This window comes from Rhipicephalus sanguineus, chromosome 6, assembly GCF_013339695.2.
Source record: "Rhipicephalus sanguineus isolate Rsan-2018 chromosome 6, BIME_Rsan_1.4, whole genome shotgun sequence".
Taxonomy (NCBI): Eukaryota; Metazoa; Arthropoda; class Arachnida; order Ixodida; family Ixodidae; genus Rhipicephalus; species Rhipicephalus sanguineus.
Window position 1 is genome coordinate 55,992,788 of NC_051181.1, and position 24,145 is coordinate 56,016,932.

The window sequence follows — 24,145 nt, forward strand, 5'->3', positions numbered from 1 at the left end:
ACGATTATGACGGGCACGTAGGAATACAATTATGTACTTCGCTCTGTCATGACTGCGTGAGGGCACCCGTACCTTCCACAGTGCTGATAACAGCTTGTGAAACCTAGTTTAGAGCCCTGCTTCCGCTTTCCACGGTTTGTCCCAAGCGAATGCGTTTCGCGGTGGTCGAGTCGGTGCTCCTGTATTTCTTACCCTGTCGGTGAGGCCCACTATGTGCTGCCTCGTCTGCTCTTGCACACACATTACGCAGCTTGCAGCCGTGGTGGAACGCTACCAGCGCGCATGTCATGCACATCAGCATCGTTTGCAACGTTACTTGTGTTCCAGCACAGCCGCGATAGTAATACGCGTTTCGGGCGTTTAGGCAGGTGGAAAGGGCCATGCCGCACTGCAACGCTACCGTAGCGCTCCAGCGCGGCCATGAATGAGGATATCGTCGCACCAGATGTATATATATTAAGCTAAAAAAACAAAACAATTCTTACTAAATTCTTACTTCGCCGGAACTTACGAGCAAAATGTAACGCCTCACGAAAGGACCACAACTTTGCTTTCCGACTGTTTTCACGTTGCGGAACTGGCTGGTATTTGCAACACGAAAGTGTTTTATGCCGGGGTCCACAAGACTTCGCTGACATTATTTCCTTCACGGCAGTGACGTCGGTGAAATGTACGCTGAACGATGACAAAGAAAGAAACGTTTCGTTGATTTGCATGACGTGGGAATCGAAACCACGATCTTTCGGTCCGCGACGACAGGTGTCCGGCGCTCTACCGCCTGCGCCACCGACGCACATACACGAGGCTTTACAAGCGCGCCTTATATCTCTCACACCTACCTCTCACAGAGATGTAGGCGGGGCAGTGTCGCCGTCTGGAAAGCGGTGAAGTAAAGTACTGCATCATGACACTAAAAGGTACCTACAGGGAGTAATTCGGTAGTTTCAGCAGAACGAAGGTTTTCATTGCATTATTGTAGGAAATTCTACGGTCGGCGCAATGCGCCGTACTCGATGATTCGATTTGATGATGACGCAGTATGTGCTTTGCCTTTCGCGTCGTGTTAGCGTGATGACTGGTCTACAGAATAGTGTAGCTTCCACATGCACCAACGGCGTTGCTCCGCCGCCTATTGCTTCGAGTGCAATAGCACCAGCTAATAAAACTGCTGCAATAAGCAGCACAGAAAGGCACTAACGTCGACGAACGAATATCGCACACTGAGTGATTTGGTGCAGCGAGAGACGCCAGCGGTTAGCGGAACACCTACCCGCGTTGATGACTCAACCCCTTTTACTGGGGAGCGCACGCCTTGGTGTTTGTCTCACTAGATGTCGATGCTTGGAATCAGCACATATCGAGTACCACTGTTCCTTACGTGCTTGCTGATGCGATCTTTGCGCGGGATAGACCCTATGCTGCGTCCGGGTGTATGTTAACTACTTCAGCCGCCACAAGGGCTAATCAAGATCATAGACGTTAGTGGTCGGGATTGCGATGTGCCACTAGGCGCCAGCGTGGGTTCATCTGCGTCCAACGGAGCTATAGCTGCCAAGCATCAATTGACACTGGGGAAACTATCATACATCAATGCACGATAAGCAGTCTACTCCTGTGAAGAAGCGGATCACTTCCTATGACTGAATGATCATCCATGCGTTCTTATTCCTCCCAGTGCCAATAGACTAATCGCTCGGTTACGCTAGCTATGAGAAACGTGTGAACGTTAAGAGGGTCGCTAAATATACACGCCTTCTTTATAACCAACTCTCTATCAACCACGTCTTCGGGGTGCACGCCCAACATGCTGCTCTTCGTGAATCAGTAAGCGTAAATACACGTCCCGGCAAGTATAGAGCCCCAGTCTATGCGCTAAAGGAACCTTTCAGTATAATGGCGGAGGCCAAATGGCGCCCACTGATTTGTTTTTTTAAATAGCTGGTTTGCTGAATGCCCAACGGACATAAATGTACAAGAGCGATGGCGACGCTAGATATGATATGAACATGCGTCCTAGGTGTGCTAAAATGTAATGAAAAAACGTCATCAGTCTCATGTGCATCGAGTTAAGCTATTCGGCGTACAACCACCTAGTGTTAGTGCAGGGGTGCAGGGAACCTCGACTATCATATCAAAAGTAACCTTGTCAGAAAGTACATTTTCCAACAGCCTCCTCTCATCAGGGACTCTACCGATGTGTATAAACACCTTGTTAATATGTCCAGCCTGCAGAGATATATCCTTGCAGCGGTATACTTCAGCTTCGTGACGCGCGCATGTGGTGATTGCCCCTATATGCCTCGGGTAATTTCGCTGCAGATGCGATGTTTCCCAGCATTTGTAATAGAATACCGTCCGCAAATTAGGCTCCGACAAGTTTTCCTCTCTGTGGTAATACTGCCTCCAGCTATATGCCTCATTACCCAGTTGTCGTTCGCGGTAGGCTCTTTTATAGCTTTTTAATTTATCTCGCAACCACTGGAGGATTGAAATCTTTACGGAAGCAGTAGTTTCAAAAGATAACGCTCAACCGGCTCTTTATCAGAGGCAACAGATGTCGCAAAATTCCCACTTCTAATTAGCGGACTTGTGCCAGTACTATTAGCCGATCATTTGACTGATCGCTGCAGCTAGTTGGAATTCACATTAACATGTGCGCTCTGCTTCACAATGTCTTTCCGCATACAAAGAATTACACGCACTTGCAGCTTTGACAACAAAAACTATGCACTATTGTTTCCACAGACTTGCGTTTTGTTTTCGGTCATTGACGCTGGTCGCCATTGCTGTAAAAGAATCATAAGCTTTACAAGCATAGTCCAACCTTTATCCGTCTTTCCTTAGCGATGATGTGTTTCTGGAGCCACCGTATAAGTTAAAAGCAATGTACCCTGTGCTGTGTCCACTCATCTGTCCTCACTCATTTTGCGCTGTGTAATTATGTCGGTGCTCTGCAGACTGCACCTTTTGCGCAGGAATGCTCAATACCCTAAAGTTTATCAGACGCTGCAATCATGATAGGTTTAGATCGCTGATCTGTAAAGAAGCGCTAACTGAACATGCACTATATTTCGGCATATCATCGGTTGAATGCTGATGGTTGCATACGCACTACAGTAGCTTAGATTTATCGGATTAGACATAATCTCCAATAAAAACTATTTGTTTTTCGCAATACACCTAGCGTACTTACGGTCTATTGTGTAGTACTCGGCGCTCACAACGACGCAATTTGCCAAATCTGTGAAATGCACCATTCCTTCCATCGGCGTTGCATCTATAAGGAAACTTCATTATTACCAGACAAAAAGCGCATTAGAAAGTGAAAGAAAATGAACGGCCAGATAACGCGCTGACAATCCTAATGTTTATTCACTCAAGCAGTGTATATATAGATATATATAGGGTGTCCCAAATGTCACGCAGCGCGATTAAAAAAAAATCGGAACGTCGTTACGCGAAGCACGCCTAGTGCATATCATTCCCAGTATACTGTAGTAGCTACTACTAATATTTTTGTTAATAAGGTTTAGTTATTTAGACCTAATTATGTTTCCAACTCGACAAATATTCACCTAATCATTAACATGTCAGTGAGACATATGTAGGCATGTTCAAAGACATCTAACTGCGCTGTTTTCAACAACGTGTGGGATGCGGAGTCGTGAAGGACGGATCCCAACATAAAACAAAACGATGTTTATTAACGTAGTAGCAGCAGCAGGGCAAGCATGCCGATGCTGCGCTTCGAAAGGTTAGAGAAACAAACATGCAACCAAGCTTGGTAGCTTGGGTTATATAGCCAGTAGTGGTGACGTAAGCCTCCGACGAAACTGCGTGGCGCTGTCTTTTATCGGAAGCGTGTAGAAGCAAGTAGCTGTGTCACGCCGGGCTAATCAGTGACGAGACGGAGGCTGCGTAGGTCTGTGCGCAGTGGTCGCCACATCACCCCCCCGCGGAGTGCAGAGCCCTCAGGGTCTGTAGAAATCCGGGAGGCGTACCAAACGTCCAGAGCGTGTCGTGAAAGGAGCGGGCTGCGACGTCGGTGGCTGTGGAAGGACGCCAGTTGAAAGCGTGGCGCTGCCAGGTTCGTTCGCCGCCATGTATGCGGGCTTGAGTCGGTCAATCGAGACGCGGACGTCGTTCCCATTCAAGCGCAAGGTGAAGTTCTTGTCGTCGCGATGGACGACTAGATAGGGTCCGCTGTAGGGTGGCTGGAAAGGCCGGCGGACGGTGTCGTCGCGGAGGAAAGCATGCGTGCACGATGCTAGCTCTTTGAACACAAAAGGTATGGACTTGCTATGGTGGGCTGCAGGGGACGGGCGTAAGGTAGCGATGGTGCGTCGGAGCCGGGCGACGAAGTCGGTGGGGTCTGACGTCGTAGTGCTGGATGGCAGAGCTGCGAGAAATTCACCTGGCAGACGGAGTGGTTCCCCGTAGATCAGCTCTGCTGGCGTAGCATGGATGTCCGGCTTGAAGGTGGCGCGAAGACCGAGGATGACAGCTGGGATGGCCTCGAGCCAGGTTGAGTCCGGGTGGCACATAATGGCGGCTTTGAACTGTCGGTGAAAACGCTCGATTATTCCGTTGGCGCAGGGATGGTAGCTCGTGGTCCTCAAGCGTTCAAACCCGATGGTAAATCCCAGGAGCCTGAATAGGTGAGACTCAAACTGTCGCCCTTGGTCGGTGGTTACGCGGCGGGGAGCGCCGAAACGGGCAATCCAGCCGGAGAAGAAGGCCGAGGCGACGTCTTCCGCGGTGATTCCCTCGAGAGGCCATGCCTCGGGCCATCGAGTGTAGCGGTCGATGGCGGTGAGGCAGTAGCGGTAGGGTCCTGCCGGGGGAAATGGTCCTATGATATCGAGGTGGACGTGCTCGAACCGACCTGAGGGCTGAGCGAATGTTCCGAGTGGGGACGTGACGTGCCTGCCCTTATGAAAATGTGAGACGAGTTCAAAAAGAAAGTCTAATGACTTCTGACATTTCAGTCATTTGACGCTCTAATGTGTCCCTTTAGAATTTTGTAATGTATTTGAAATGCCATTCAAAAACATATTGGCCGATCATTCTGATGCGTATTAACATGTGATAGTCTGATGCGGATTAACATGTGATAGTCCGATGCGTATTAACATGTGATAGTCTAGTGAGCATGAAACGACCTTTGACATCAACACTCGTTTGATTCTCTAATGTATTTCTTCAGAATTGTTTTAATGTACTCATAATGTCATTCAAAAACATATTGGCCACCGTCATTCTAATGTGTCCTTATGAGTGACTTTCTTGTGAGTATGAAACATCCTGTTTGCAATGACCCTCGGCCAAGCTTGTGCTTCGTGGCCAATGACATTCATAACATTCCTGAAACAGAACTATGATAAGATTTATGATATGTCCGGATGATAGTACGGAATCACATATTAGTTGTGCCTGACAATGTGTTTGCTGGTTGATACACATGCAGCCAAGCATCATACAAAAGTGCATGTATGCACCTTCTACGACACTTGTGCTGTACAAAGACATTTCTCAACAAAAGAAAATGGATAAAAACATTTATTGACTGGGAAACATGCAGAGGTTAAATGAAAGAAAAATATGGTGTACACCTGTCATATCTTCGTTTCGTTTAATCTGTCTACTTAACACTGATGACAGATTGCTTTTGATACGCAGGGTCCTTGTAGGGAATCCATGTATGTGTATCCATGCATGTGTATCCTGCACAAAAGATCGCAGTAAATATATAAGAGTTGCAAAGAAAACTTTATCCAACACATCGTGCACCTTAGAACACTTAGATGTACTGCCAAGGCCCCGTGCAGGTAGTTGACAAAAAGCACTTTTGTGAAGTTAGAGTTAGTCAAAATTGCATCTTATATCGCATTTCAGGAAACAATATAACGACGGGAAAAATATTTCACATCATTTTTCTCAAACACAAATATTGCAACAAAGGGCACCTTGCCAAACGCAACTGGCATATTTGTCTAGAATTGATAATTATATACATCTTGTGCTCTTTCAAATTACTGTACACATGGCGTTAGTACCAGAATATAACGTAATTCACTGACTTGTATTATCTTCAAGTGGGTTCACCCAACGCAAGTTCGTTTCTCGTAGCAACGACCTTGCACAGTCAGATTAAAATCCTAACCATAGTGCAACTAACTTCTAACAAAAACAAGCGCGGTGCAGTAGTGGCGGAGAAAGCCACAAACACACGCCACTGAAGAGCACCGCGCGCGCATGTGCAGCCGCAGCGTGTTTTTATATCTTCCTCCCCGCGTACTACATGCCAATTATTACTGAGTTTCCTGAAAAGTTACTTCATTTGTACCTGCATCATGAGAAGGCTAGGCGATGAACGTTATGTTTAAAGCAGTTCTATTTCCGAAGTGATAAGCCATCGTACAAGTAGCTTCAGGCGATGATCTCGTGCAGTATACAGCTGTAGTCGATTTCAATAACTTTCGACGACGCTAAGAAGTTTATTTACAGAATCACAACTCGGATACAAAAAATCTTGCAAATTATTCTTCCTTCGGTTTACGATCGCTTCTGAGCGGCGGAATGCCAAGAGCGGGCCACTTTCTCTCTCTCCTCGGTCGCGACCTGTCCCCTCTCCGGGAAAGAGCCATGCTCTCAGTCCTTCCCTCCTACCTCACCTCCCCCCTCCGGTCCCCTACGCCCAAAAGGGCGAGTGTTGCCCTCCCTGCGACACATACATCGCGCAGGCGTCCCCAAGGTCAACCAGTTCCCGAGAAGAGAAGCAGCAGCGGGAAGCGGGCGGGCCGAGCGACAGGCATTCTTGGAATCGAAAAACAGCCAAGGAAGAAGAGCGCCATGACAAGAAACGCTTGCGTTACAGAAGCGAGCGGAGTATCGAGCAAAGCAACGCGCCTTCATCCACCCGTTGCAGTTGTAGGTAGTGAACGCACATGGTGAGTGCTTCATACAACCGTATAAAGTGCACAGAAAGCATTGAGCATAGCGTAAAACATGCCTGTCTATCATCCTTCCTCTGGCCATCATCCCCGCAGAGTGAACACACCGCCCATACGATCACACTCGGTTCCTGCGTAAAAGACGTCATGTAATGAAGTAACCTAGCTGTGTAATTCAGAAATATTCTAGAACTTACCAAAATCAGGCATCCACTGTGCACTCTTCAGCTTTACAGTCCACAATGTACCGTACACTCGGCGACAGTCTTGTCAAAAGGCTGCTGTACGTCCGCACTCGCCTTCAGTCACGAGACTAGGACCTAGATCGTCTTGGAAGGTACACTTGACATTGAATCAAGTAACCAACGTGCATAATCGATAAACGTGGTAACGAAGCATTGCAGAACACAGCATGGCACACACACACACAAACCGCGCGCATCGCGCACCCGTCAAACAACTAAAGCGCCCCCAAGGACAACTTTTCTTGGCAATGAAGGGAAGGCTACGGGGGCGGAGCTACTGCACATGTACTGCTCCGCGAAATAGTCCGGTTCGGCGCGCGTTTCGAATTTAGTTTTGGTTTGTGAACCTTCCGTACCTCATGTGACGGCCATTTCATTGTTCGAGCGGCCGTCTCAGGCTTATACAGCCATTTGCTAGTGAAATTCGTCAGAAGCTCCCTAGGCGAGTCGTCGGGAAAGGTGGAGGGTGACGAGCGCTCACTTGAAGACGAAGGCGCTATTTTGACTGTGAGGCGCACGTAAAAGGTGCGACGTTTTCACAAGTGCAAAAACGCGAATTGACGCTGCATAAATCAAAACAAATATAAATATCTCCTTGGTGCGCGCTGACCCTCTCTTCAAACAGCGCTCCGTAGAAAATAAAGCAATGTTGTTGTTTTTATTTGTCACTGTACATAAAAAAAAAGTGTATGGCTTTTTTTAACCCGTGTGTGCATGTTGGGAATGTGTTATGGCTGTTCGATTTTGTTATACAACTATACATTTTGTTTTGTCAAAAGAAACGCTTTTTTGTTTCAAGTTACTGCCCTCTCCCGTGGATAGAAAAAGGTAGGGATTATGATAGGAGGAGGGAATGGGTAGGGTGTGATAGGCGACACCCAACGTTGCACACAGAGGAGGTGAATGGGACAAGGAAGGAGTGAAGGGAGAGAGGAGTTGACGCCGTGGAGAACGGAAGAGAGTCGCGTGGAGACGACATTACGAGGAGGCGGGGCGGGAGAAGGATGTACGCGACGTTGGGCCAAATCGAACTTTGGTTGTCGGCTGCTTCTGACCAGCGTTGCAACAGCGAGGAGAGATAGAGACAGTAGTTTGAGGTTGGGAAAAACGCTTGTCCGCGTATCTTTGCAACCAACAACATTCTGTTTTGGACATATATGTAAGTGCACCATGCATAAGAACAGTCCCTAATTTTTATCACAACAATAACGAACTTTTTTTCTGTACGTCACCCATTGTCCACAGTTCCAATTCTTCTCCGCCCCCCAAAATCCTTCGCGACGCCGTGCGGGTAATCCCCACTCTCCTCCGTTAATTTCTACTGGACAAATGGGCAACACGGGCCCCTGAGCGAGTGTTCGCAGTGTCACTTGATCATATCTGTTCATATTTGCATATGTGATCGACTCATGCCTTTTAAAAATAAGGAAATGCTTACTTCTATTATACGGCAGGTAATATAATGAACATTGCTGCGGTCGTCAGCAATTCTTCGATCGCCGGTGCATGGGCGATATATGTAAAATATTTACGCATTCTACTGAAACACGATATTTGTGTACATTGCAACACAAATTGTTTATTGCTTGTAGTCTCTGAAAGACGAACTTGTCTATTGTGATAAACTGATTTTACGGTGGCGAGTAAGGCTATTTAACTTCTTTGTTGTGATGCGCGTTTTGACAGTAGGAACGGCAACTGAAAGTCTGAACACTTCAGTCACCAGAAATTAAAGTGCACATGGTCATTTGACTCTCCGATGTACACTTAATGTTAAACGACATTAGGCTTCGCGTGTCTAATGTCTGTCTAGTGACTCATTAGGAGCGCACCTAGTCGACACTAGACACTCAAGACTCATTTTCATAAGGGTGGTGATTTTTGCACGTTGGCAGTGAATGCAGGAGCGCGCCCACGTGCGACAATCCCGCTGCATGGAGGGCCAGACATAGCGGTCAGCCACGAGGCGTGTAGAGGCACGTATGCCGGGATGGCTGAGGTTGTGGAGCTGGTTGAAAAGACCACGGCGATGGCACAGGGGCACGTAGGGCCTGCTTCGTCCTGTCGACATGTCGCAGCAGATAGTTCTTGCCGACCCTGGAATGGGGACTTCTTTTAGCTGAAGTGAGGGCGTGCCCTTGAGAAGTTCCTGCAGCTCGGCGTCCGTGGTCTGAGTCTCGGCGAGGATGTCTGCTGTTATTTGCACCGAGCTGATGGTGGCCACACGTGAAAGCGCGTCGGCGACCATGTTGTCTTTCCCGCTGATGTGTTGGATGTCGGTGGTGAACTGTGCAATGAACGAGAGTTGGTTCTGCTGAACAGGCGGGTGTTTATCGCGACGCTGAGAGAAGGCGTACGTTAGAGGTTTGTGGTCGGTATAGATGGTGCAGTGCTGCGCTTCGAGAATGTGGCGAAAGTGCTGCACTGCTTCGTATATCGCCAGAAGTTCTCTGTAGTAGGCTGGCAAAGTTGTCGGGGCGGTTGTCGTGGTTTCGTCAGCGGAACTGGCGGTGGAAGGGGCCGTTTTCCGAGCTGCGAGTTTCTTGGAGAAGAACGCCAAGGGATGCCAGGTGTTGTCCACGCGTTGCATGAGGGCGGCGCCGATGGCGAAACCGGATGCGTCCGTGAAGAGTCCCAAGGGAGCGTCTGGCACGGGATGGGTGAGAAGCGTGGCGGTGCAGAGGGCAGCTTTGCATTCTTCGAACGTTTTCGTTAACGTTGGTGTCCACGTGACGGGTTGGTTTCCACGTAGACCAGCCAGGACATCATCAAGGGGCGCCTGGTAGTCGGCGGCATGCGGTAAGAAGCGTCTATAGAAGTTCAGCATGCCGAGGAAACGGCGAAGGTCTTTAGCGGTGGTGGGTTGAGGGTACTTTTGCAAGTCAGAGATGCGATCAGGCAGGGGTCGAGTTCCCTCTGGCGAAACTTCGTGGCCGAGGAAATGGACGGTGGAAGCGCCGAGCGTGCTCTTCTGGACGTTGACGAGCAGGCCGTGGTCGTGGAGGCGTTGGAGCAACAGACGAAGGTGCCCGTGGTGTTCTTCGGCGTCACGTGAAAAGATCAATATGTCGTCAAGATAGACGAAGCAGAAGTCGAGGCCACGGACGACTTCGTCGATGAAGCGCTGAAAGATTTGCCCAGCGTTCCTAAGGCCAAAACTCATGAAGGGAAACTCGAACAAGCCAAACGGGGTGATTATTGCAGTTTTCGTGACGTCGTCCGGGTTGACGGGTATCTGCGTGTAAGCCTTAACCAAGTCTAGCACGGAGAAGACGTGGCAGCCATGAATGCGATGGGCGAAGTCCTGTATGTGGTGGACGGGGTACCGGTCCGGGATGGTGCGTGCGTTGAGTGCGCGGTAGTCCCCACATGGTCGCCAGCCAGCGGTCTTCTTCGGGACAAGGTGAAGTGGCGAGGCCCATGGGCCGTCGGAGCGACGGGCGATGCCTTCTCGGAGCATGGCTTCGAACTCTGCCTTGGCTATGCGCATGCGGTCTGGGGCAAGGCGACGGGCACGGCAAAAACCGGGGGGCCTGGAGAGGTCCGGATGTAGTGCACGGTGGTGTGCTGCACTTTGCGTGGCAGTCCACTTGGGCGCGTCAAGCCGGGAAACTCGGCGAGGATGGCATGGTACGGCGAGTGATCATCGACGCTGTGGACCTTGATGCTTGGCTGTTGGGCGGTCGTTCGCTGGCCTGGTGTGGAGTGTCCCGTTGTCGCGTCGATGAGCCGGTCGTTGCGGCAGTCCGGAAGGAGGTTGTAGTGAGCCAGGAAGTCTGAGCCGATGATTGGCTCGGCGACGTCGGCGATGACAAAGTTCCAGTGAAGGTCGCGGCGTGAGTTCTTGAGCTGGATGTGCACGCGCAGCGAGCCGTACGTCTTGATTGTGGACCGGTTTGCCGTGCTGAGCTCGAAAGATGTCGGCGGGTGAGGGCCTTGAAGGTGAGATCGCGGGTAGCAGCAAATGTCGGAACCGCTGTCGACCAGGTAACGCTGCTTCGTGATCTGGTCAGTGACGAAGATGCGACGGCCTCCGGGTTGGCAGCTTGCGGCCGTCTCTACGAGCTGCCGTTGTTGTTTTCCGCATGTCCCATGGAACAAGGTGGACGACATTGCCGGGCTTTGTCGCCGAAGCGTCGGCGGCAGTAGCACGGACCGTTGATGTCAGGTTGCGGCAATGAGGTGGTGTTTCGGTCGCGGCTTGGCGAATGGCGGCGCCGTCGCATCGAAAGACGTTCACCCAGGTGTTGTTGGATGGAGGTGAGCCGTCGATCGATGTCGTCGATACGGCGCGCAAGCTCCGTGGTGTTCAGCGGTGCGGCGACAGCCTGGGTGGTGGGCGACGACTGCGGTAAGGAGGCCTCGACGACGCGATCAGCAATTTCCGCAAGTTCGTCGAGAGGTAGCCTGACCTGTGCCTGCAGAATTGCCTGGGCGTGCGGCGGGAGTCGTTGGAGCCACAGCAATCGCAGGAAAGAATCCTGTACGTGCATGTTGCCCGCGAGCGCACGCATGAGGCGCAGGAGCTGCGAAGGGTTGCGCTCAGCGAGCTCAGCGGACTGCAGTTGTCGCATCTTTTGTTCTTCTGAGGGTGATAAGCGATGGATAAGTGCGGTCTTCGGGTGTTCGTACGCGTTAGCCGTTGGCGGGTTTGCGAGGATATCCCGGACCTCGTTGGCGTAACGTGCGTCCAAGTGGGCGACGACGTAGTCGTGGCGGGTCCGGTCTTGGTTGATGTGCGCCAGGGAGAACTGGGCCTCGACCTGGGCAAACCAGACCTCGGGTGAGTCCGCCCAAAATGGCGGAAGCTTGACAGCAACACGCCACGAAGCAGCGTGCGGGGTGGCTTTAGCAGCTGCGGGTCCGGTGGGCACGGCCTCGTTTGTGGAAGCGTTGCGAGCTTGCTGCTGTTGCTGGGTCAGTAGTTCCTGTAGGAGTTGTACCTGATGGCGGAGAGCGGTGAGGTCTTCTGGGTCGGCCATGGCGGTGCGGTTAGTTCGATTTCCGGGTCACCAGATGTGGGATGCGGAGTCGTGAAGGACGGATCCCAACATAAAACAAAACGATGTTTATTAACGTAGTAGCAGCAGCAGGGCAAGCATGCCGATGCTGCGCTTCGAAAGGTTAGAGAAACAAACATGCAACCAAGCTTGGTAGCTTGGGTTATATAGCCAGTAGTGGTGACGTAAGCCTCCGACGAAACTGCGTGGCGCTGTCTTTTATCGGAAGCGTGTAGAAGCAAGTAGCTGTGTCACGCCGGGCTAATCAGTGACGAGACGGAGGCTGCGTAGGTCTGTGCGCAGTGGTCGCCACAAACGCACTAATTGCGTGCTCGCTTTTCTTTGGCTAATAAATCCCGCGAAATCTGAAAAATGACAAGTGACCAGACTCCAGCGCGCATCAGGAAGCAGCGCCCTCAAACAGGATCACTGTGAGGTAGCAAGTGAAGACTACGCTCTCACTTTTCCGGGTGGGAGCGTAGTTACGCGTTATTTTTCATATTTCGCGTGCTTTCTTTATGAGCCAGAAGAAAAGTAGCACGTAATTAGTAAGTTGCTGAAAATTACATCATGTAGAAGGTCCAAATATTAGAGAAGTTACCATAGTAAGAATACTGGGACTGTGGATTCAGAGTAACGGTAGGGTAAGTCACACGATAAGTACTCTAAAAGCCACACTAAATCACATATCACAAAGAAATGGAAAAAAATCTGTAAACAGGTGGTTGATGTTCGAGCCGACGTTTGGACAAGTGGACTTGTCTTCTTCAGGGCTGGAACTCATTTCCTTATTGCTCGTGTGTATATGCTTCGTGCCCTCTCCTCCACAAGGGAGAAGGGGAGGGCATCTGCGAAAGTGGGGGTAGGGGGGAGGGGAGAGGGGAGAGAACGCCGTGACGAACTGGGTGAGTCAGAAGGAAGGGGAAAAGAAGAAAAAACGGGGCGCGGGCGAGGGAGTGGGGTATACGTTTTGCTGAATAATGATTGTCAGGAAGCAAAAAATTCCTAGAAGGGCTTAACTCTCATTGGTTTTCGTTGTGTATATACCATATCGAATGGATTCAAAAGCCCCCTTAGAAACTTTAATACCTGCTGGCTGGAGTGTACTGAAATCGTGAATAAGGGATGCCAGATCTCTATATTTTCTCTCTCTTGGGGACCGGAAGTTTGACTGAATTATCCCCTTCAGTCACGAATTATGATCCATTGTCTGCAAATGCGTCAAATTAGCATAACCTAATTTGCAGGCACTCGGTATTATATTCCGAGAAAGAAAATGAAGGAATCTCTTGTTTTGTGTGAGTTTCAGTAAATAAAATTAGCGTGTAACTAATTTTCTCATTATTCTTTCATCAATCAGCTTCAATACTTGCATAAAAAGAATCAACTATTAGGCCGAAAATGGATGCGCAGTTACTTTTTTGGTGGTATTCGTTTCGAGCGGAGAAAAACATACTCTTGACGTTGGTCCTGGAACGCAGCACGTCGAACGATCGTCTAACATGGTAGTGTCTCCAGCAAAGTGATCCTCTGCAGCAATACGCAGCACAATGAAGTTAAGTGACCGCTAGTCTACCACTCAGGAAGCCTGCACGAATGTGCACACTGAGTTTTAGGCCATTTAAAGAAACACGCCGCGTGTGACGCGCCTCCGAAGTTCGCGTACACAATTGTGTACACCGTGACTGAAGGGGGTATGTGAAGATTGAGATCCTCGAAGTTGTGATCTGCTACATTTAAATGCTGTGCCACTGCTTTGGGCAATTTCTTCGCCGTGCCCGCGCGATGCCCGTTTAACCTAACATTAACCGGCTGTCGCGTTTCGCCAATGTACCGTTTTTGACAACATGAACATTCGATCATGTAGATAACGTTTGAACTAGTTCAGGTAAAACTAGATTTTATATGATGGACGTAAACACTTCCGGCGCGTTTAACTATAACGTCATCTTGAAGGTGTTTACAAGCCTTACATCTTGGACGAGAAAAAGGTGTTATGTGTTCAGTAGAATGAAGGTTTACTTGTGCATGCGCTAACATGTCCTTAAAATTCCTATTGCGGCGATACACGACCTTTGGTACCCCAGCAAACACTTTTCTTAGCGGTCGTTGCTTGCCAAGATTGGGTAATACTTACGGAGGATATTATTTATGTTTGGTAGCACCTTTGAGTATTTGGTTACAAATGCTGGCGGCTGGTTGGACTGTGCTACGGGGCTCTTTTATATAGTCATGATGCGTGGCCCAGCTAAGCGGTTCAAAAGGGGCAGCCTGCGCGCTGCCCAGGAGAGAGGTGCCTTGGCTGCCAGGAAGGACGTATGCTTCAACCCTCGCTGGCCAATAGCTGCTGCCGGAAATCATGGTCGCCGCCTCACTGTCTCGTGTCCCTGGACCGACCCCGCCGTATGCATCGTAGCGTTGAATACATTATCGTTGTTTGATGTGAGTTGAAGCCTCCGTCGTCCTTGCTTGAACTACGGACGGGACGCAGAAAGCGCTGTACCCAAAAACACATCTGCATTTTCCACCTCAGATCAATAGTTAGGATGTTGATTATTGTAACGTCATGAATTGCGCACAAAACTATGCACATTCGTTGATCTTAGGGATGCCAATTTAGAGATTCGCATCCAGCACTGTACTGAGATGATTGCTATAGTTTTGGTTTAAAAAGCTCTCCCATGTAATAAAACGTACCAAAAAAAGCAGGGTTGCAACATATGAACGCGCTTAATAATGCTAATTAATATTCATGACACGTACGAAATTCAATGAAACCATACCGCAGGGAGGTGAAACCAAAAAATGAACTCACCTGCGCCAATCGTAAAGCTGACTGTTCCGGGTGTATCACCTCGTGATATGCGGAAGGGTATGTGAAGTCTGAAAGAAAAATTGTGGTAGAAACCATGTGATGAGAACTGTTGATATCGGTACGATTAACATAAAAGAAATATACGGGTACACCTTAGTGCCGCAGCCAGACTGCGCGATGGAGTTAGCGTTTTTAGGGGCGAAGCTCCTAAAGCCGTTGGTTTGTCCCTCCTAGCTCGTACGTGACCGCCTATGCCGCGCGTATGTGCCAGTGGTGATGGCAACGAAGCAGCGCGAGTGTTCTTGGCCCAGCGCAGGGACGAAGAAGACGTTGCAGTTCTTTCTCTGATCGATAAAGCGTGTTTGTTTGTCGTGCTCCGTGTCCTCGTCGATCCCACGTCGTTACACTGGTGGAGGTGCGGGATAAGCTTCATGCTTGGCACTCCAACGCGGAGCCGACAATCGAGCCCGGAATCGCCACCACGCGTCGAAACACCGGTCCACCGATTCAGTCGCCGTCTGCTAGTCGCCGTCATGACCGTGTACCTCGCACCCAACCTGTCTATCGCGGACGTCAAGTCGTTTATAGACGCTGCGTTACGTGACTACGACAACGAGTACAAGAACCGTCCCTTTGTGCTGGTTGGGGACTTCAACGTAAACCTTATTGCCAATGACTGGATCGTGCAGCACATGCTTTCCAAATACGCACTCAGATGTATCCATATGCAACCTACCACGATCCGCGGGACGTGCATAGACTTAGTGTTTGCAAACTTCCCACTGCAGCCAGTACAAGAACCTCTCTCGCTTCATTTCACGGACCATAATCCCGTCATAATGAAGGGACCTCGCAATCCAGCCGCCATGACAACGACGAAATGAAAAGAACAAACGAAGAAACGAAACAACAAACGAACAAGAACAAAATAAAAGTTGATTTTGTATAATATACGCACAGTTTTACGTCTTTCTAATGATGTAATGGGCTAACTTTCACGGGAGAGTTACGGTTTACCGATGACCTCCCCCTCTCGAGCTTCGCCCACTTATCATCATTTATTCCGTGGATATGGCGTGATTTTTTTTTATTCTTGCTATATCTGCATATGAGACCCAAAATGTAGTCATGGCATGAAGCGTTCAGGTGCACGGAAACAAGAAATGATAATGGCAGGAATGATTGAGTGTACATTGTAACATTGGTTACTGGAATACAAGAAAATGTGTAGCCAACAAAGAAGGAAGAAGAGACAGAAAAGGGCGTCACTGACAAAAAACTTTATTATCAAACAAGCAATTAAATATACAGCCCCAACAAACACTCGCTCAGGGGCCCGTGTTGCCCATTTGTCCAGTAGAAATTAACGGAGGAGAGTGGGGATTACCCGCACGGCGTCGCGAATGATTTTGGGGGGCGGAGAAGAATTGGAACTGTGGACAATGGGTGACGTACAGAAAAAAAGTTCGTTATTGTTGTGATAAAAATTAGGGACTGTTCTTATGCATGGTGCACTTACATATATGTCCAAAACAGAATGTTGTTGGTTGCAAAGATACGCGGACAAGCGTTTTTCTTAACCTCAAACTACTGTCTCTATCTCTCCTCGCTGTTGCAACGCTGGTCAGAAGCAGCCGACAACCAAAGTTCGATTTGGCCCAACGTCGCGTACATCCTTCTCCCGCCTCCTCGTAATGTCGTCTCCACGCGACTCTCTTCCGTTCTCCACGGCGTCAACTCCTCTCTCCCTTCACTCCTTCCTTGTCCCATTCACCTCCTCTGTGTGCAACGTTGGGTGTCGCCTATCACACCCTACCCATTCCCTCCTCCTATCATAATCCCTACCTCTTTCTATCCACGGGAGAGGGCAGTAACTTGAAACAAAAAAGCGTTTCTTTTGAGTAAGGACTCAGAGATGACCGTCGTCTGCGATGCGAGTTTGAAAACTGCCCATTTCTAACTTTCATTTCCCCAAAACAAAATGTATAGTTGTATAACAAAATCGAACAGCCATAACACATTCCCAACATGCACACACGGGCTAAAAAAAGCCATAAATACACTTTTTTTTATGTACAGTGACAAATAAAAACAACAACATTGCTTTATTTTCTACGGAGCGCTGTTTGAAGAGAGGGTCAGCGCGCACCAAGGAGATATTTATATTTGTTTTGATTTATGCAGCGTCATTTCGCGTTTTTGCACTTGTGAAAACGTCGCACCTTTTACGTGCACCTCACAGTCAAAATAGCGCCTTCGTCTTCAAGTGAGCGCTCGTCACCCTCCACCTTTCCCGACGACTCGCCTAGGGAGCTTCTGACGAATTTCACTAGCAAATGGCTGTATAAGCCTGAGACGGCCGCTCGAACAATGAAATGGCCGTCACATGAGGTACGGAAGGTTCACAAACCAAAACTAAATTCGAAACGCGCGCCGAACCGGACTATTTCGCGGAGCAGTACATGTGCAGTAGCTCCGCCCCCGTAGCCTTCCCTTCATTGCCAAGAAAAGTTGTCCTTGGGGGCGCTTTAGTTGTTTGACGGGTGCACGGTGCGCGCGGTTTGTGTGTGTGTGTGCCATGCTGTGTTCTGCAATGCTTCGTTACCACGTTTATCGATTATGCACGTTGGTTACTTGATTCAATGTCAAGTGTACCTTCCAAGACGATCTAGGTCCTAGTCTCGTGACTGAAGGCGAGTGCGGACGTACATCAGCCTTTTGACAAGACTGTCGCCGAGTGTACGGTACATTGTGGACTGTAAAGCTGAAGAGTGCACAGTGGATGCCTGATTTTGGTAAGTTCTAGAATATTTCTGAATTACACAGCTAGGTTACTTCATTACATGACGTCTTTTACGCAGGAACCGAGTGTGATCGTCTGGGTGGTGTGTTCACTCTGCGGGGATGATGGCCAGAGGAAGGATGATAGACAGGTATGTTTTACGCTATGCTCAATGCTTTCTGTGCACTTTATACGGTTGTATGAAGCACTCACCATGTGCGTTCACTACCTACAACTGCAACGGGTGGATGAAGGCGCGTTGCTTTGCGCGATACTCCGCTCGCTTCTGTAACGCAAGCGTTTCTTGTCATGGCGCTCTTCTTCCTTGGCTGTTTTTCGATTCCAAGAATGCCTGTCGCTCGGCCCGCCCGCTTCCCGCTGCTGCTTCTCTACTCGGGAACTGGTTGACCTTGGGGACGCCTGCGCGATGTATGTGTCGCAGGGAGGGCAACACTCGCCCTTTTGGGCGTAGGGGACCGGAGGGGGGAGGTGAGGTAGGAGGGAAGGACTGAGAGCATGGCTCTTTCCCGGAGAGGGGACGGGTCGCGACCGAGGAGAGAGAGAAAGTGGCCCGCTCTTGGCATTCCGCCGCTCAGAAGCGATCGTAAACCGAAGGAAGAATAATTTGCAAGATTTTTTGTATCCGAGTTGTGATTCTGTAAATAAACTTCTTAGCGTCGTAGAAAGTTATTGAAATCGACTACAGCTGTATACTGCACGAGATCATCGCCTGAAGCTACTTGTACGATGGCTTATCACTTCGGAAATAGAACTGCTTTAAACATAACGTTCATCGCCTAGCCTTCTCATGATGCAGGTACAAATGAAGTAACTTTTCAGGAAACTCAGTAATAATTGGCATGTAGTACGCGGGGAGGAAGATATAAAAACACGCTGCGGCTGCACATGCGCGCGCGGTGCTCTTCAGTGGCGTGTGTTTGTGGCTTTCTCCGCGACTACTGCACCGCGCTTGTTTTTGTTAGAAGTTAGTTGCACTATGGTTAGGATTTTCTGACTGTGCAAGGTCGTTGCTACGAGAAACGAACTTGCGTTGGGTGAACCCACTTGAAGATAATACAAGTCAGTGAATTACGTTATATTCTGGTACTAACACCATGTGTACAGTAATTTGAAAGAGCACAAGATGTATATAATTATCAATTCTAGACAAATGTGCCAGTTGCGTTTGGCAAGGTGCCCTTTGTTGCAATATTTGTGCTTGAGAAAAATGATGTGAAATATTTTTCCCGTCGTTATATTGTTTCCTGAAGCATACTGGTTTATATTAACAGAAGTTGTTGTAATGGTTAAGCAGCACTGTTCCAAGAGCTTTTTATCCACTGTGCTGGGGTGGCAAAAGCACACCTCAATTATGTGCTTATCTAAAGTTCATGTTTCTTTTGTGAGCTTTTCTTAAGGCAGCATGAAACTGAAAAAGCGCTCTTATTTGCAGGTTGTGCGACTAAGACGTAGCATTCATTGTGAGAGTGCTACTTTAATTTTATGAAGTAATTATTATGGGAAACAAATCTAAATTCTCATATGTAACTATGTGTGCAGAAGTTTAGGGAAGGCTGACAAAAGTGGTTAACGGTTTTTTTTTATGGCTTGCAGCACTACAAATTCAAGCCGATATTCCAGGCATTGATTGGCTTTAACACGACTAGAATTACTTTCCTAAACGGCTCAAATTCATCATATAATACAATATGTAAAGCTCGGCATTATGGAGTGTGCACATGGGCCACACATACTCTTATTTTATCAATTTATGCATTTTATATTGTGTAGCAGAGTTGATGTAATTTTCGTCATTTAAATGACCTATATCGTAATCTGCGTTCTCCAACCACATAGTGTTTACTAAGTACATAAGTTTCTGAAAGTTCGGCTTGCAATGGCACCATTACAGTTGTCTGCCATGAGCCGTTGCTCAGGTTATACTTGTTCTTATAGCGCAATCTGAGTCCATCATTCAAGGCCCTTGCTGGTATATAAACATAGACTTGCCTGAATACATTGTATGTATTGTGTGTGAGCTGTAAGGTCTGTGTGGTGCGCCAACTCATGAATGTTTTCTGGTATCCTTAACATATGTACCCGGGGATCTCACCTGTTCGTGGAACTGAAGCAGACGACAGCTTGCAGACGAAGATGGGAGCGTTCTACCTGTGAGCCTGGTCGAGCTTATATTTTATGGTAGGCATTTGTTTCAATCTTTACAAAAAGCTTCGACATGTTGCGCCTGCTCATGAACCTATTGCAACTTTTTTGAGGGAATTCTAAGATCAAAGAAACAAGACCCTAGACGTAACTCCATTAATGTATACTTGATGCTGGACTTGACCTTCTGTGTTGTTTTCCTGTTTTCTTACAGGATTTGCTGAAAGTTTCTATTGGAAATGCGATATAAGATGCAATTTTGACTAACTCTAACTTCACAAAAGTGCTTTTTGTCAACTACCTGCACGGGGCCTTGGCAGTACATCTAAGTGTTCTAAGGTGCACGATGTGTTGGATAAAGTTTTCTTTGCAACTCTTATATATTTACTGCGATCTTTCGTGCAGGATACACATGCATGGATACACATACATGGATTCTCTACAAGGACCCTGCGCATCAAAAGCAATCTGTCATCAATGTTAAGTAGACAGATTAAACGAAACGAAGATATGACAGGTGTACACCATATTTTTCTTTCATTTAACCTCTGCATGTTTCCCTGTCAATAAATGTTTTTATCCATTTTCTTTTGTTGAGAAATGTCTTTGTACAGCACAAGTGTCGTAGAAGGTGCATACATGCACTTTTGTATGATGCTTGGCTGCATGTGTATCAACCAGCAAACACATTGTCAGGCACAACTAATATGTGATTCCGTACTATCATCCGGACATATCATAAATCTTATCATGCACTGTAATAGTTCTGTTTCAGGAATGTTATGAATGTCATTGGCCACGAAGCACAAGCTTGGCCGAGGGTCATTGCAAACAGGATGTTTCATACTCACAAGAAAGTCACTCATAAGGACACATTAGAATGACGGTGGCCAATATGTTTTTGAATGACATTATGAGTACATTAAAACAATTCTGAAGAAATACATTAGAGAATCAAATGAGTGTTGATGTCAAAGGTCGTTTCATGCTCACTAGACTATCACATGTTAATACACATCGGACTACCACATGTTAATCCGCATCAGACTATCACATGTTAATACGCATCAGAATGATCGGCCAATATGTTTTTGAATGGCATTTCAAATACATTACAAAATTCTAAAGGGACACATTAGAGCGTCAAATGACTGAAATGTCAGAAGTCATTAGACTTTCTTTTTGAACTCGTCTCACATTTTCATAAGGGTTCCTTATTCGTTTACCTGATTCCCAAGTAGCAACTACAATTTCTTCGTCCGGTGCTATGCCGAGAGTTCCCAGGCCGAGACCACTCTTCAGAGGACAATGTTCGCACTCGCCTAAGAAGCATTTGATGCTAGGTTGCGGGCACACACAGAGCGCCCGCACATCTTCAGTCAACATAGAAGATCCCGGCGCATTTTTTTTATTCCAATAAGGCACAGTTTGGAATTCTCACAATATGCGCATACACACACTTTCCGATGCGGTGGGCACATGACCCATTCTGGGCGCGAAAATATGATATTTATGAAACCAACTGCTTACGGCGGGTTAGCAAGTTTGTAGACTGTCTCACGTAGTGACCCTCGACTCGTGACGCTGCGCAGTGAATTTTGTTTTTCTACTGATGCTTACGCGCGCCACATCTTTCTTGTTTGGACCCTGTCTTGAACAGTCCAGCTCATCCTTTGTGTAGCATTCAATGATTTTGTTGGTGTCTGCTTCACTCAATTTCTTTTTGCAGTATGGCTCTAGAAGGCTCCACACACCTTGCTAGGCAGCTATCTTCCTGGCCTTTAGAATCGCGTGCTGCGTTGCTACTGGAATGAAGCGTTGCACGTCTTTTATCGTTAGACTCAGTTTTCAAGGACAGCAGACGGCAGCGCTCTCGGAAAGACGTGCATTTGATGTACGATGTGCAGATTGCTCATCCAGCTGACACAGGCGCAGCAACTGAATTGGGGTGGAATGTTTTTATTATCGTATGCTGTGCGAAATCCGGAGCGAATGTTTCTTGCAGCAGCTCCAGTCATTTCGTCCACCTTGCGCTTTACGTTGGAGAGTCTCTTCCCTTTCTTTACACTCCGACGAGGCTTTGGTGGCGACACTGCTAATGGGGCACAAGCGACTGTAATGATTTCCATAACTTCCTCTGTAGTCTGGAAACCCTCATTGGATTGACTGGATTCCTCTTCCATATGCTTAATTCTCTCTTTAAAATTGCCAAGGAATTAGGCATAAAGAGTGCGATTCATGCACTCGGAGAGCTTTGCCAGCTTCCAGCCTTTTTTTAGATTATCAATGTCCAAGGCTGAGACTACGAAACTTCACTTAAAACCTGATCTTCCACTTGGGCCTCCATAAGTAGTGGGCGCACCAATTTCATACAAGAAATTTCACCATCACAACTGTGTCTTAGTGAAAAGTTAGCACTCTATCGGTGTACGTTGGCTTGTAATGGGTATAAGGTGCACGCTCACTTTGCGATGAAGGTAGCGTCCAGAAAAGAGCTTAGCAAAACAACGAACATTCAGTAGCCAGATCGCAGCTGATGTCCTGACACAAAACTTTACGTGGAGAGAGCGGCTTCATGTTCACTTCTTACACACTCCGTAAAGCACGTCTGATCTATTTGCGAATTAACTCATCCTTAATAGAAGTCGACACGAGAGTAACAACAATATGATGAAGAAACTCTCATTGGCACACGTACAAAGCAACAACACTACTTTGTGCGAGTTCGCTGTCCAGACTGCCATAAGTTTCACACCCTAAAAGCTTCTTTTCAGGGGTGAAGGGAACGCTCTTTTTTGTATGGGTCCCCACCATTGCAGGATCTCCGTGGTGCATCTCTTATTTGACCATGTTCATATGTTCCCCGTCACAGGATCCCGGAGTACTTGGCTGTTATACGTACTTTTGTTTCTCCGTCTTGGTTGTGGTATTGTATTACACTCTGGTCTTGCTGTACGCGCTATCGCATGCGTGCTGGCTCAACGTACCATGTAGGTATACAGACAAAAAAGCCCTGAAAATTCAAGCTAATTTTTTCTCTGACTGTATAGGAGCGCCACACATCGTTGTTAAGGCCATACATAGGTATTAGAATATGCTTACCTTTCTCACTTAAAATAAAATATGAGTACATGTTTCTGCAGCACGATATTTACAGCCATGAATAGAAATTCTGTATCACTTTCATATAAAATGATGATTATTATTTATTTAAAACGTCTAAGATGTTGCAATTGTTGCTATTTTCGCCATTATGTCATCTTTGGGATTTTAAACCGAGAGAAATGTACCATGTAGTTGCATACGGGCTTTTTGGCTTCATTAGCGAAAAGATTTTTGTAGGAGGATCGAAAGGTGGGCCAGTTGGTAATTCATTTTCTTCGTTCAGCGAACTGGGAGCGCGGAAAAAACACAAAGGACGAAGCGAGGAACCACATAAAATAAATCAGTTGTTAGTGAGCGCTCGTCTTATGTGGTTCCTCGCTTCGTCCTTTGTGTTTTTTCCGCGCTCCCAGTTCGCTGAACGAAGATTTTTGTAGACTTCATATCAGAACAATTCACTCTATTGATTGCCCTGCGAATTGGTGGGATGGGCCTGGATCCCGCCTAGGCTTCGGCCAAGGGTTGCTGGCCCTTGGCGGCTTCCTCGGCTCGCTGAACGGCCCAGAGTTTGTGCTAAAGGTCCGAGCTGAGCAACTTGGTAGAAATATTTTCAGTTTCAACGCCTTGGCGAAAATTGCAAAAAGGGACCCCTGAATTCGGGGTCAGCCATAGGCAGTTGCTCAAAAATCAAAGTTTGCCCCACCGCTGTGGGCTAGGGGTTATGGCGGTCGACTGCTGTAGTAGGCGAAAATGTTTGAGGCTCGTGTACTTAGATTTATGTGCCGTTGAAGAAGCCCAGGTGGTCGAAATTTCTGGAACCCTCCACTACGGCGTGCCTCATCATTATCACGTGGTTTTGTCACGTTAAACGCCAGGTATTATACTATTATTACAAAAATCAAAGTTCGACCGTTTTTACAAAATTCATCGTCAATGACATAAATTTAACTTTCCGTAGGCTTACAGTATTACAGTAAAAACCCGTTAATTCGAGCTCGGTTCATTCAAACTGATACCCTGGTCCCGACACAGCCGTGTGTATTTCTATGCGGGAAAACTCCCGATAATTCGAACGCGTCTGTATC

General features: G+C 47.7%; 1 protein-coding gene across 1 annotated transcript in view; it reads right to left on the reverse strand.

The window, feature by feature from the left end:
- LOC119397865 (uncharacterized) overlaps nt 1–24,145 on the reverse strand; it is a 48,328-nt gene that overhangs the window by 9,290 nt on the left and 14,893 nt on the right. Inside the window, exons 3-4 of the mRNA XM_037665199.2 lie at nt 15,014–15,081; nt 3,194–3,277 (exon numbers count right to left, since the gene is read on the reverse strand). Coding sequence (XP_037521127.1) covers nt 3,194–3,277; nt 15,014–15,081 — 152 coding nt within the window. The remainder of the gene's footprint in view (nt 1–3,193; nt 3,278–15,013; nt 15,082–24,145) is intronic.